Source organism: Peromyscus eremicus, chromosome 2, assembly GCF_949786415.1.
Source record: "Peromyscus eremicus chromosome 2, PerEre_H2_v1, whole genome shotgun sequence".
NCBI lineage: Eukaryota > Metazoa > Chordata > Mammalia > Rodentia > Cricetidae > Peromyscus > Peromyscus eremicus.
The window spans coordinates 12,895,903-12,910,620 of NC_081417.1; the positions used below are offsets into that span (position 1 = coordinate 12,895,903).

Here is a 14,718-nt window from a genome sequence, read left to right on the forward strand (position 1 = left end):
TTAGTTCTTAGATTACAGATGTATCACCACACTCACCTCATTAGCAAGCCCATTCCTCCACTGGCATTAGAGCCTACTTCTGTGGGATTCCGGTGTATACTGAAGACTAGCTGAGACATCCAGCCTTGTGGACTGTACAACATCCAGCTTTGGACCTTCTATTCATTGGCAGCCACTATTGGGTTAACTGGTCCACATCCTATAAGTCATCCTAATAAATCTTCTATCGGTCTGTCTGTCTATCTATCTACCTACCTACCTACCTAGCTATGTATAAACACACACACACACAGAGAGAGAGAGAGAGAAAGAGAGAGAGAGAGAGAGAGAGAGAGAGAGAGAGAGATTCTGTAAGTCCTTTCATTCCAAGCACCCTGACTAATACAGGCATCAAGACCATCTCTCTATTACCTGTTACTAATGAGTTCCTATTACACAGCAACACTGCAGAATCACTTCATATATATAATAACTGTGTCCGCTTCTCTGTAGTATTCACTGAGTGATAACTACTCCACACTCAACACAACTATTTCCATTATTCTTTTCAAGGAGATTCAGGATAGAGCAAGAGATAATACATTCAGGACTGTAACCAAGGACTGTGAGTTCCAAATCCTATGCTTCAAAGCACACGCTTTCATTTTGTTATATCACAGGTTACAAGGTGGGAGGCATTCAGTTGGCTCTGTAATTGAGCAAGGAATGTCTGTCCATTGGGGAGGCAATGGATTTGCTGGTGGCTTCATTATTTGTCACCTAAGTTAATGCTCAAAAAGTAGCAAACTGGTTTTCTTTGGGAAAATGATTCACGGAAGAGATCTAACAGGCAATGCAAATATAAAAGAAAAATGCATCCCTTGCTTGTGACTTTATCGGATATATTCATGGAGCTGGAGACCTGGGTATATTCTTCTTAGGATTCATGTTTCCACAGAGAAGACAAATTTCATTCTTCACGAGAACTTTGATCAATGGGTTGTGGCTGCTCAGCATAACAGTGTAAACTATGATTGTTGTTTCCAAGCCCTGTGCATTAAAATGCAGTTTAATTTAATAATTTAATAATCCCATCTCATTATGTTCTGGGTCATAAGCAGATTGCAGAGGACTTAAAGCTTCAGTCATCTAGAAATGATGGAGGATCCCTTAGCACCATTTCCCCTGGGCTCTACAATAAATATATGTGGCAGATTTCCTCTGTATTTTAGTCATTATTGGCAATAATTGTTTAATTTGTAAGCAAGACAGATGTTTAACAGTAGTTACATAGTAATGTATTAGAGTTCTGGGGAGCAAGCACAGAGCCTTGAACATCCCAGGCAAGTGTCTAACACTGACCCAGACCCCTAGTCCTGCAGGTAGCCATTTACAAACTTATTTGTGAAGAAAATACATCATATTTGCCAATTCTATCATTCTTCAATCTAAAAAGTTGATTATTCTTACAATTATTCTTCTGGTTTTGTGCCTAGCCTTTAATGTCTGGGTTGTCATTTGGACAAAGTGGCAGCCTACAGAATGAGAAGTGATTTTTACAAACTACACATCTGATAGAGGACTAATGTCCAAAATATATAAAGAACTCAAGAAACTAGGTATCAAGAAAACAAACAATCCAATTAAAAAATTGGGGACAGATCAAAACATAATTCTCAATATAGGAAACTCAAATGTTTGAGAAGCACTTAAAGACATGTTTAACATCCTTAGCCATCAGGGAAATGGAAATCAAAACTACTTTGAGATTCCATCTTACACCTGTCAGAAAGGCTAAGATCAAAACCACAAGTAACAGCTCAAGCTGCAGAGGATGTGGAGTAAGGGAAACACTCCTCCATTACTGGTGGGAGTGCAAACTCATATGGCCACTATGGAAATCAGTGTGGCATTTCCTCGGGAAGAGGGGAATTGGTCTACCTCAAGACAGCTTTACATGAGGCCCACTTCACAAGACAGAACCCATACCCAACACTGCTTGGGTGACCAAGAACCTGAGACTAGATAGCTCAGGAACCTAGGGTAAAATCAAATAAAAAATAAAAACAAAGAAAAAAATGTAGTGATAAAATGACTCCTAATAACACTTGGCTATACTCATTGATCAGTGCCCTGCTAAGTCATCATCAGAGAAGCTTCCTTCTGCAGCAGATGAAAACAAATACAAACTCACAACCAGGCATTACAGACAGAGAGAGAGAGAGAGAGAGAGAGAGAGAGAGAGTGTGAGTCAGTCCTTGGAACACTTAGCCCTAAACAGGAGGTCTCCATCAAATCCCTCCCCTCAGAGCTTAGGGAGCCCTGCAGAAGAGGAGGCAGAAAGAGTCCAAGAGCCATAGGGGATGGAGGACACCAGAAGAGCAAGGTCCTCTAAATCTTGCATAAAGCAAGAGGGAAAATCAGTTTCTCAAATACAGTGACACACAGGGCAGGCCTCATGTTCAGGAGAAGATGAACAATATATAATGGACTCTACAGTTGTTTTGTGTGCTTTTATTTGGCCACAGTTTGGTGGGTTTGGGAGGGGGGTTGTTTTGGGTGGTTTTGTCTTTGTATTTTTTTTTGTTTGTTTTTTGAGAAAGAACTTAAAGTTGGGTAGGTGGGGAGGAGGGGAGAATCTGGAAGGACTTGAGGAGGAGAAGAATATGATCAAATACATTTAAATTTAAAGATTGTTTTAAATAATGAAAAATATAATAGAAAAGTTGATAATTTAAAAAGGAATACAAGAGCTGAGGATACATTTGTGAAGTTCTGAGGTTAAATCTCTGCAACACCCTTTCTCTCTCTCTCTCTCTCTCTCTCTCTCTCTCTCTCTCTCTCTCTCTCACACACACACACACACACACACACACACACACACACAAAATTATTTTATTCAAAATGGAAATTAGGACATAAATTCAGTCTGTTTTAAAACTAATAACTCAAGTGAAAAATTGCACACAGTGTAGATGAAGCATCTTAAATCACATATTCACTAACCTTAAATGTTTATATTAATAAAGAATGTAATGAATTTACTAAGGCCTTCCAATCAAAATGTTTACCAGAACAATTAAAAATCAACAGAAAGAACAACAAAAAAGAAAATCATGAATACAGAATTAGAAAACAGCCATAACACACTAAAAACAACAACTTGGCAGTAGCTCGCACCGTGCTGGCATCATTATGTCCACAGCACCACCTACATTTTACAGTAGCAAATGCAGACCAGAGACACTCCTTCCTAGGGCAGTGAGAGACATGGTGGGCTCTCCAGGTATACACACACACACACACACACACACACACACACACACACACACACAGTAGAGGAACAGTCAGCAGTGCACGCTAACAGAGAGGACAAGGACAATTGAAAACACTTACATTTATCCAAATACACATACGTGTACACGCAAGTACAGCACGTGTTTAAAAACCATGAGTGCATATCAAAACCCATGGTTTCACGGGCAGTCTTGTCAGCAGAAGACTCCTTACCCCTTGTCACCTGGTCAGTGCGTGCAGAAGAAAATCTAGAAGCCACGGGCTCACCTTGCTGCCACAGTGTGAACTGGCTCCAGTCCCCCTTCTCCCGAAGGTTTTCATCCTCAGGCAGGAAGAGACCCTTGGCTTTATCCATCACCATGAGGCCTTCATCACGGATTAACTTCCAGTTTCTCTCTAAAGACTTCAAGGAAGATTTTAGTTTCACTGAGATGAAATATATGCCTCGCAGAACAGCTCATAATGACTTTCAGTTTTCTTATTTGTTTAAGAAAGAAATACAATTCTTGCTTACATTTAGGTTGCTTATTTTAATTTCTTTGGAACCTCTTCTCATGTATATTAAGAGAGAAAGAGGGAAGGAGGGAAATGAGATGGGAAGGCACCTTATTATTTGTTAAGAGCACTTGCTAGCTCCTCTTGCAGAAGACCAGGGTTTGGTTCCCTGAACTCACAAGGTGGTTCACTGTTATACCCTAAATTAACCTGTAAGCCCCACTTGCCCAAGGACCAAGTAAATTCCTGGAATGCTTGGAGTTGTAGTTCTTAAAAATAACAACAAAGCCTCATGGGAAAGTACAGTGAACTATGGGTTTTGTCCATAAAAGCCAGGACAACACCTCTAGGCCCACTAAGCTGATAGTTGCAGGGAGTGGTTCTGACCAAATTCCATCTTAGCTGGTATATACAATTCTAATAAAAACTTGCTTAAATTTGCAAAGATGGTGGAACTGGTTTTTCTCTGCGAATCTCAGGATTAACATCACAACTTTCTTTAACTCAAGTTCCAGGATTTCCCATGCCCTCTGTGGGCATGAGGCAGACATGTAGTACATACACATACTTGCAGGGAAAACACACGCACACATCCGTACATAAAATAAAAACGAAAGAATAAACCTAGTCTTATAAACTATGAAAATCACTTTCACTCTAATTATTTGTGTTGACTTGCCTAGAGTCTCCTCCCTCCATCCTCACCTCCCTTCCTTTCTCTCTCTCTTTGTCCTCTCTCTCTCTCCAATCTAAGGAAAACATTGATCTTGTTGATAGTGCAATGACTATGTTCCACAGGACTCCAGCATCCACACTGGAATACAGACCACAGACTTAATTTCAACGGAGTTCCTTATAGTGATGCCATTTGATGAGGCAGACTGTAGTTAAACGTTCAAAGGTACTGGGAAACTGGCCACTGGAGTGGGATGCACAGTTAGCAACAAAACACAAGTATGTTTAGAATCCAGCCAAACATATCCTCCACTTACTATTCACGAGGCTGCTTTAGCCTCAGCTGGGGCTTGATATGGACAGATTCAGACCCTGCTGGCTGTTGTCACATCACACTGTGCTGTTCCTGGGGACAGCGGTGATGGTGGGAATAGTGGGTAGAAGCAGGCAGGGGTGAGCCGCAGAGCATCATGGAGGTAAAGAGTGAAACCAGGGTTTGGGAACGGAAATCCATTGTTCTGTGTTCCACAAAGAGCAGGTGGAATAACAGGATATGGGGGCATGGACAAGCAGGAATGCACTATCTAGATTTCATCAAGAATCTCGGCTCAGGTATACCACATCGTGGGTGGCTTATTAGCAAGCAGGACACTGGAAGTAACAGCACAGACAGCAACATTTCCACACACAGTGTGCAAACAGTGAGTGCTTTCTGGAAGTGGACTGTTCTGTCTCGTGAACAGTAGTCTATCTTTACAGTTAATCAAGAAAAATGACCCACTGTTGGGTAAAAAGAATCAAAAGATAGAATAAAAAAAACTTTTTACCAACCTATGTTCTATGGATTCATGATTTAATGTAGTGAAAAAAATCTGATTAAATCAGGATGACTGCTGTACAAGTAGAAAACTCAAAAACAAAACAAAACAAAAACCCAAAACCCCAAAAACCCCACCCCCTAACAGAACAGCCCAGCGTGAAGCTGCTGCCTCATGCATAACTTCAAACTGCCTCAAGCATTCCTCATACAGTGTGCACTGAAATTTGATATGTAAGCAGGTTATAACCTACTCTGGGAGCACCTTGGCAACTCTCAGCCAACCACCAGATGCCAACTGTTAAACCACACTCAAATAGGACGGACTCAAGCTGCAACCAATGCGGCTACTTGCCTTGCTTCCACTTTTTGAAATTCACTTCCTTTTCTCTGGCTATAAATACAATCAGCTCCTAGGGCAGAGAATTCTCAGAAGTTGAATGCAGACGGCTGCCCAATTCTGGAATCACCTATAAGGCCAACTGAGATCTGGAAGGCTAGATTTGCCATCCTCTCTTTTAACACCAGTGAGCATTTTTATATCATGCGAACACACGAGGGCTTTTAAAATACTGCAGGGCAAGAGATTTTGATTAGAGAATGCTTTGATCACTCTGTTTCTGCGAGAGCCATCCCTACCTCCCTTCAACCTGCACACTTCCTCCTCCAGATGCCTGTGTGGACGGGTGTCAATCACCTGTCCTTGTTCAACACAGTCCAACAACCATTTCTCCTATTTATTCCTCCCAAGCCGGCAGTTTAGAGCTAGGAAGCCAAAGGGCACTTCCAATAAAGGTAGACTGGAAAGTCTTTGCTGTGGTAGGTTCCCATAGTGAGAGAATAGGGTGATTTTGTTAAGAATTTCAAGATGCTGGGAAAGAAGAAAAAGTTCACTCGAGGACTTTGCAGTCCGCGCACATCCTGAACGTACCTAAATTGCCACACTCCTTGGTGTTATTGTAGCTTGTTCAAGTTGTTAGATAAATCTGTTAGATTCTTGTGAATCTGTCACATAGACAAGGAGAGAATTACCTCTCTAACACATGAAATTACTCTCCAAATGATGTTATTGGAGCCTTATAAGGGCAAGCCTTTTCTTTCCCCCACCCCCAGTATTTTAGAAATTCCTTTTATTTCTTTTGAAAGCTGATTTTAAGGGCATAGTTGGGAACAGCTGATCTTTTGTTACTAAAATAGGGCACAAAGTCCCAGGAGAAAATGTTAAAGTGATTTCATCACTCAATATAATTTGAATTTTCTACTGAAGAACAGGCTGTCTTTTTACATAAAATGTCAGCCCCGCACCTTCACCCTCAGCCTCCGTGGGAAATGTTGCCAAGGTACTTTTCCATGGTAGTAATGATTTTTTTCCTTTTGTGTTTTTAATTAATTATTTTTACCTGTGTGTGAAGAGGGACACATACATGTCACAGTGTGCATTAGAAGGTTAGGAGACAATTTGAAGGAGTCATTTCTCTCCTGCCATGAGGGTCCTGGAAATCAAATTCAAGTCACAATCTTGGCACCAATCACCTTTACCTGCTGAGCTATGTAGCCTACCTGGATTTTGTTTTAAAGCCTTCTTTCTGTTCCCTTGTGTGGCAGCTGAGCTGGGTGACAGCTGCAGCCCAGAAAGAACAAAGCAATGTGGAGGGGTCCTAGCACCTGCGTCCAGACCATGTCTAAAATGCCACACGTTCCCCATCTTGCCATGGGTGATCTTGGTTATCAACTTTAGTGGACTGAGAGACACCTAGAAAACTAGTACAGAACACATCTAGGGGCATCCGTGCGGTAGGGGCATCCGTGTGGTAGGGGCATCCGTGTGGATACTTCCAGAGACAAGTGGCAGGAAGGCTGGAGGAGTGAGGGGGGAAGACCCACCCTGAACATGGCTGGTATCATGCAACTGGCTGAGAGCATGCATGGAATTAAAAGCAGGAGGGGAAGGAAGCTGGTTTATGATAGATCTTCCTTCCTTCCTTCCTTCCTTCCTTCCTTCCTTCCTTCCTTCCTTCCTTCCTCCCTCCCTTCCTCCCCCTCTCCTCCCTTCCCCCTTTCCTCCTTTCCCCTCCCCTCCCCTTCCTCCCTCTCTCTCTTTCCAACACTATACTTCTCAGTATGTGAGGCTTGCTCTCGCTGCCAATGACACTGGACACCAGACTCCAGCCTTTGAATTCATTTTCACCGGCAACATGAGCTAGGGCTTAGACCGCAGCCTCCCCCGCAGCTGCATGCTGTTTGCTCTTCCGGCTTCTAGCACCGAGCAGCAGGTGTTGCTTTCCTCAGCCCCCCAGGCTGCATCCAGCCAGTGTGACACTAACCAGCCTCTGGTCATCTAATAAATCACGCTCTAACCATATGTATATTCTATTGCTTGTGTTCCTTTGCAGACTGCCAAGACCAATCAAGAGCGACAGAGATTTCTATTTATTTCCTTTGGAGAACATCAACTTGTTATTTTCTCTTTTGAGTTCAATACTCTGTCACAGAAATTAATGGCTGGCAAGATCTCTACTGTTGCTTTAGGGGAAGGTTTTCTCCTCAGGGAACACAAAATTACTTTAGGAGTGGTTACTGAGCCCGCAGCCTGCAGGCCTGTGCCCAGCAGAGCCAGTATCCGAAAGCCTCACTCTGTCTCCTCCTCAAACATGCCTAAGGCACCCATGGAAAGAAAGAGGGTCTCACTTTGGCACAGAAACTATACTGTGGTAAGCATTAGCTTGTCCCCCAGAGCCCTTAGGAATCGGGGCTGACATAGGCTCCCAAGCACAGTGGTTCACACAGGCATGCTCAGTCACCGTGGAAAAACTTTTAACTATATTATCCCAAGGAAAAAAGTATACAAAACTCAAACCTGCTTACACTGAGTGCACATGTGTGCTAGTCAGTTTGTGGGTACAGCACATACCACTGACAGAGTGGCTGATGAATAACAGAAATCTAGTTTTTTTATTTCTGGGCACTCAAGTCCCAGATCAAGGACTCGGAGGATTTGGAGTCTGCAGAAGAACTATTTCATAGCGGTGCTTTTCACCTAAAAACTCACAAAGACTGCACAGGGTCAGCAGGAGTATTGTAAGTGCCCAGCTTCATGATCGAATCTCCTTTCAAAATTCCTACCTCTGAATGCCTTCAACATGGGAATCAGGGGTTCAATAACGGACACAGCAAGGACACAGGCATCCAGACCACGGCAGAGTGTGTCTGTGTGTGTCTGTGTGTGTGTGTGGGGGGGTACATAGTAAGAGAGTAAAAGAGACAATATGCATCTTCTCCACAGTTGTCTGAGATGCACAAATTTTTTTTAATTATAGCAGAAACTTGGACATAGAGGGAGCGATGCCTACACATTTTTCAAGTCTCCTTTGAACTTCTTTTGTAGACCAGGCTGGCCTCGAACTTTCAAACTCACAGAGATCCACATGCCTCTGCATGGGATTAAGGGTATAAGGCTTCCTTTGAAATATGATCACTTTGGTCCTGAATTCATCCATTTGATAAAACCAGAAAGAGAAATTTAAGTGATCTGCATATCTGAGCTGGTTTCTAGGAAGCCAGCCCCTTTGGATGCATGTTGCTTCTTATAGCTATATGGATTTTTGAGCATAGAGGTCTGTCATTACAGGGCTACATGGCTTCATAAACCTTAGATCTACACTACCTTTTGAGTAAACTCAGCTACATTCATCTTTCTCTTCACCTACAAATAGACTTCGAATTTCAGGCACTTCTAATTGCAGTGTGCCAGGTCTGCTTCCCCTAATGCTTTGGCCTGTCCCAGCAGCTTCCTCGAGGCTGCTCTACCCACCCAATAGCCCTTTCCAAAATCCAACTGTTTTCAAGTCCTCTTCTTTATGCTCTTCAAAACTGACTTCTGCAAAGTCTTTCTTTTGAAGCTGGGGTCACAGCTGAGTGGCATAAACCATGGGTTATATTCTTTGGATCCTCCCTCCAAAAAAAACAAATCTTTCTTTTAAGAACAAACTGAAGCCAAACTCATTTTCACTATGCTCTTCACCAACTTTTCATTTCATTAAAAAAGTCCATGCTTGTTAACTAGTCAGCTATTACAACAGGTCTTACAACCAACATGATGGTCTCTCCACACCCTGACCCACTCACAGCTCATTCTTTTAAATGTTCCTTTGCCTGCTTATATCTAAATAAGACGTGTACATTACTATTCTTGATTATGAATTATATACACTATCACTCACCTATGAGGGAAGCTTAGCCGCTTAAAAATTTGATGGCTTTCTCTTTTTCATCTTGGTAATCATTAACTTCACAAATCTATCACACATCTGGGTAAATTCACATTCAGATTTTATAATACGACAATGAAGTATCATTCATACTTGAGTTGTAATGATCACAATTGATTTTCCTTCGGTGGCTTAGTTTTCTAAAGTATGTAACCAATCACTTTATTGTCTCTGAAAAAAGTAACTATAAGATCTCTTAATGCCACAGGTGAGTGTGCCTACTCCAATCACCTGAAACCCCAAAGGTGTCAAATTCTGGAGCTTCATGAGCAATGACAAGTAGAAAATAACACACCACACAACTTTGTTTCATGTGAAAAATTCTGCAAAGTATTGTATAAGGTTACCTTCAGCCTATGGGTGCAAAGTGTATCTGAAGCACAAATGAACCTTGTGCTCCTGTCCCCAAGACATCTCATTATAATAACCCCAAAGCTGACTCTGGAACACTTCTATCTCCAGGCACTTGGGGTGCAGGATTCCACATTTTGTCAAAAGCCTCATAGAATTTCTCCTTTTGCAAGGTAATCATCCTACAGACCACTTTCATGGTGTGATCCACACCAGCTGCGGCCGGGGCTCTGTGACCTTGCTTGACCTGGGATCAGTGCTAGGCTGTTCATTATTCCTAGACTACTGTTCTTGAGAGAACACACCACAGGTAAAATTGCATACCTAAAAATATCTGAGGGTGTGCTGACCCTGAGTGAAGGCTATACTATGTACAATGTACATTTTTTGGTAACTAATCATTTTTTGTCGTGGAATATTATTTTAACTGGGCAAACATTTGTTTATGGTGTGGATGGAATATTACTTAAACTGTGTAAAGTTGTGTTATATTTGTTTATGCTGTATTTGTTTAATTATGTAAAGATGTGTTGCTGTTTCACCATGCCTGCCTAAGGCACCTGATTGGTCTAATAAAGAGCTAAATAGCCAATAGCTAGGCAGGAAAAAGATAGGCGGGGCTGTCAGGCAAAGAGAATAAACAGGAGGAGAAATCTAGACTTAGGAGAGAAGGAGGAGGACTGGAGAATGAAGGAGACGCCCAGGGCCAGAAGGCAGGCAGCCACCAGCCAGCAGACAAGAGAAGCAGTGAAAGTAAGATGTACAGAAGGAAAGAAAGTAAAAAGCCCCAAGGCAAAAGGTAGACAGATTAATTTCAGTCAAAAGAGCTAGCCAGAAAGGAACCTAAGCTAGGCCAAGCGTTCAAAACTAATAAGTCTCCATGTCATGATTTGGAAGATGGTTGGTGGCCTAAATAGAGAAAGCCTGGTACATTTCTTTTTATAGTTTTTCTTGTTATCCAATGTGATTAAAATCTCACTTTTATCTTAGAATATTTACTTGGTAAAGGCTAAGTAGGTTCAGTGTGTATGATATGATAGTTTTTATTTGTATATTTTGTGAAGATTGTCTTGTCCACACTCAAATTCATGACCACATCCTTCACCATCCATTCTGCATGCTACAACACATCAAGTTGCTCCCCTTGTGACTCAAGAGTTTGTGCCATTGGACCAACATCTCCCTATTCTCTGTTCTCCCAGCTCATGACAACCACTGACTGTCCCATTCTTTGCTACTCTCATTTTGACTTCCAGATTTTACATATAAGATCACACAGAATTTATTTTTCTATGCCTGACTTATAAACCCTTCAGGACCACTGATGTTGTTGCAAATGAAAACGGCTCCTTTTCAAAGGCCAAGCAGTGTTCTCCTGGGCATATTTACCATGTTCTTTATCCACATACCTGTTGGTAGATATGCAGAGTATTGTTGTGTGTTGGAATATTGTGAATAATGCTACAATGGATTGGGGTAGAAGTAGGGGGGAGGTTTAGATGCTGATATCTGTTTCTCTGGATTATATTATCCCCAAAAGCATGATTGCTGCATCATATTATAGTGCCCTAAGTTGTTTTGTGAAAAAGTCTCCCACTGTTTTCTATGACAGCTATACCAACTCACTTTCCCACCATCGATGCCTGAGAAAGTTCTTCCCTCCTTGCCAGCACTTGTTCTCATTTATCAGGTGTGATGTGACATATCACTGAGGTTTTGCTTTTTCTTTCCTTTGACTAATGATGTCGCCACTTTTCACACACCTGCTGGTCATTTGTACACATTTTTTGGAAGAATGTCCTAACCACTTTAAATCAGAATATTTGCCTTGGAGGTGCACGAGTCCTCATATATTTTAGAAGTGAAATCTTCATTATACGTTGACTTTGCAAGTATGTTTTCACATTCTGTGAAAAGGTCGCCTTTTCCTTTTATTGATTGCTTCCACCGTGCGGAAGTTTAATGGATCCCATTGCTCCAGTTTGGGCTTTTTTGGGCTCATGCTTTTGAAGTCATACCAGGACATCAGTGCAAAGACCAAGGTCTTCTTTATAATTTAAAAGCATCCCTGTCTTATGCTGGTTTTGTGCTACTCTTGGACACCTGATGCCTTTTAGGCATCCACCACCATCTCCTCCTCCTCCTCTTCCTTCCCCTCCTCCCCCTCCCTCTTCTTTGTTTCTCAGATAGACTGCTTACTTTGCAAATTTCATTCTGCCACCTATCAATCAGCTGTGATTCTGGGTAACTTACTTACTGCCCCAGGGTCTTCATTTTAAAAGCTTCTTTCAAAAGTCTCTGAGAAGAATATGGGGAGGGACAACTCACACTAAAGGCCCTTTGAAAAGCCATAGGGAAACCTACTATTCTGTCTTCTCACTGGGTCCCCACGTGGCCTGTCTTCTGAAGGCATGCACCTCTGGGTTCCATCTATGGATTTAAATTCCATCTTCTGAGAAAAGCTCCATTAGACTGGGTTAGGGCCCTCCTCAATGGCCTGTTCTTAATTGACTCGCCTCTCTAAGGGTCCTGTCTTCAAATATCATTACATTGGGAGGTACTTTTGGTTAGCACTTCAACACATGAATTGGGGAGAGAGATGTAATTCAGCCACCACAGTAAAACATGTTCAAGTTAGAACCTGCACTAGCTGGGAAAGCAAACAGTAGATGCCGGATCCCAGATAACTCCGTACCAACAAGAGGATGGATACGTTTTTACAAATAAAATTCATGGAGGAAGGGGGGAGAAGTTATATTTTATATTAAGGGTGTGTTGATGCACACCCTTAATCCTACTACTGCAAAGGTAGAAGCAGGCATATTTCTGAGTTCCAGGCCAGCTTGGTCTACATAGTGAGATCCTTCTCTAGAAAAAAGAAAAATTATGTTTTAATCCGCAGAAAAACATAATACAAGAACTCTCAGAGCTCAGAGTAACTGTTTGGAAAAACTGAAAAAGCAGATAGCTGAGAAAGTTCTTGTGGTATCAGGTACTTTGACAGGTTTTGGTAGTAAATTAAAAGAAGGGATGTGGTCAAAGGGGTGTGTAGGCACCTGTGCATTTAGCTGAAGTTAGAAAAAAACTGATAACCATGGTGCATTCATATATTATATACCAAAACTTACTTAACTTTCTAGGAATATGCTTATTAGGAATATTAGGAATTATATAACTTATTCTGCAGTGGCAATTATCTTATTTTAGGAGTTACATGCCTTTTCTGAGATAAAATCAATTGTCTTAAATCTTAGCATGCTAAGCCCTCAGCAATAATGTACCAGGCTTTAGAAACAGCATCAACATGGAGGCATTGCCCCCGCCCCCGCTCCCGGGCTGGGGAGAACAGAGCTGGGGTAACAGAACGGACCACAGGCCACAGAGTGAGGATAGAGTCTCACAGCGAACTCTCTGTGCAACGATTTTAATAAAACCTCTGCACATCAAAGAAACAATTTCCTGCTGGCCCTAATGCATTCTGACTAGCTCTCTGTTTTTCTAAGTTTGAATATAAAGATAAAAGAAAACTGCTATCATTTTTTTATTGTGAAAATAAATCAAGACCAGTCAAACAAAAACAGCAGAAGTTGTATTTTTCTGAGTTTGCAGAGAGTCAGACCGTGGACGATCCGACCAGCAAGGTGCCTTCTTGGCCTCTTCTGGTTAAGTCGGAGCCATGGACAGGAAAGTGTTATTCGTGAATCAGACTCCCACCATTTGGGCTAACATTACAGAAGTCACTGCCCAGCTTCCCAGCTTTCTGAATTGTCACTAGAGACAGGAGTGTGGCCTTCTGCAAGCCTAATTTATACTCAGCTGCTGTCCTTGGTTGGCTATTTTAGTGAAGTCAGTTTGCCAGGCAGGCTCCCGAAGGCCGTAGGGTCACAGTTTTATTGCTGTTTGGTCTTTGGACCTTTGCATTTGCCAGAAGAAATATCCCAAGCTGAGGGCTCCAGGGACTTTGAAGTGACACACAAACATATGCATGGGCACATGCACACTTCAGACACTGATCTGTACATGTGCATGTCAAGCCACAGACCAGGAACTACTGGGTGAAAGCATTTTTAAGCCTAAAATGGACTATGAACTATAGACAATCATTCAGAAATATCAAACACTGCACTGCGAGTTCCTCAAAAGCTTTGGCAATCAAGCCAATTTGTTTTCTATGTTGACAAATATTGAAAACTCACTTATTTTACTTTGAGAAAGAAAAATGGCCTTTCAGCTTAACTCAACAGACTATGTGGTATTTTGTTCTGTGCCATACTTGGTTTATAGATGATGATCTTAAAGAGGCCGTTAGAAGCAGCTTTTGCTAAAAAGAACAGATTTCTCACTTGGGCCTACAAGGTGACTGAGGCAGGATGAAAGCCAGGCTGTCTCCTTAACACTGGGCCACAGCTTACATCTCAACATAGGCATGTAAATCACCCAAGAAGTGTCTATCGGAAGCTCATGTAAGGACTCTGAGGATAAACTTGGAAACCCTGGACTCCCTTTTCTGTTCTTCTTCCCAGTGAGTATAGATTAAATCTCTCTGCATTTCACTCTTATTTGACTCTTCAGTTGTGGTATTAGGAGCTATGGTTAAGCCTAGTCCTAGACTTTTGGAGACAGGCCTTTCCCTACAGCTCTCTGTCTCAGCATCTAAACGGCACACAGGAACATCTGAGGGGTGGGTTTCCTTGTTTTTGAGTCTGAACAAAACCTTGCAAGAGAGGAGAAAGCGATGCAATTATTTTAAATGTAGAGAGAAGCAGTCTCAACTGATGCATTACTTGCCCAGTGTGCGAACAGACAGCAAACATGTGCCCGCCTGCAACAATGGGG

The 14,718-nt window shown here is 41.9% G+C and overlaps 1 protein-coding gene across 1 annotated transcript in view; it reads right to left on the reverse strand.

Moving 5' to 3' along the window:
• Nucleotides 1–14,718, reverse strand: part of Asph (aspartate beta-hydroxylase) — a 212,872-nt gene that overhangs the window by 21,056 nt on the left and 177,098 nt on the right. Inside the window, exon 21 of the mRNA XM_059253835.1 lies at nt 3,544–3,679. Coding sequence (XP_059109818.1) covers nt 3,544–3,679 — 136 coding nt within the window. The remainder of the gene's footprint in view (nt 1–3,543; nt 3,680–14,718) is intronic.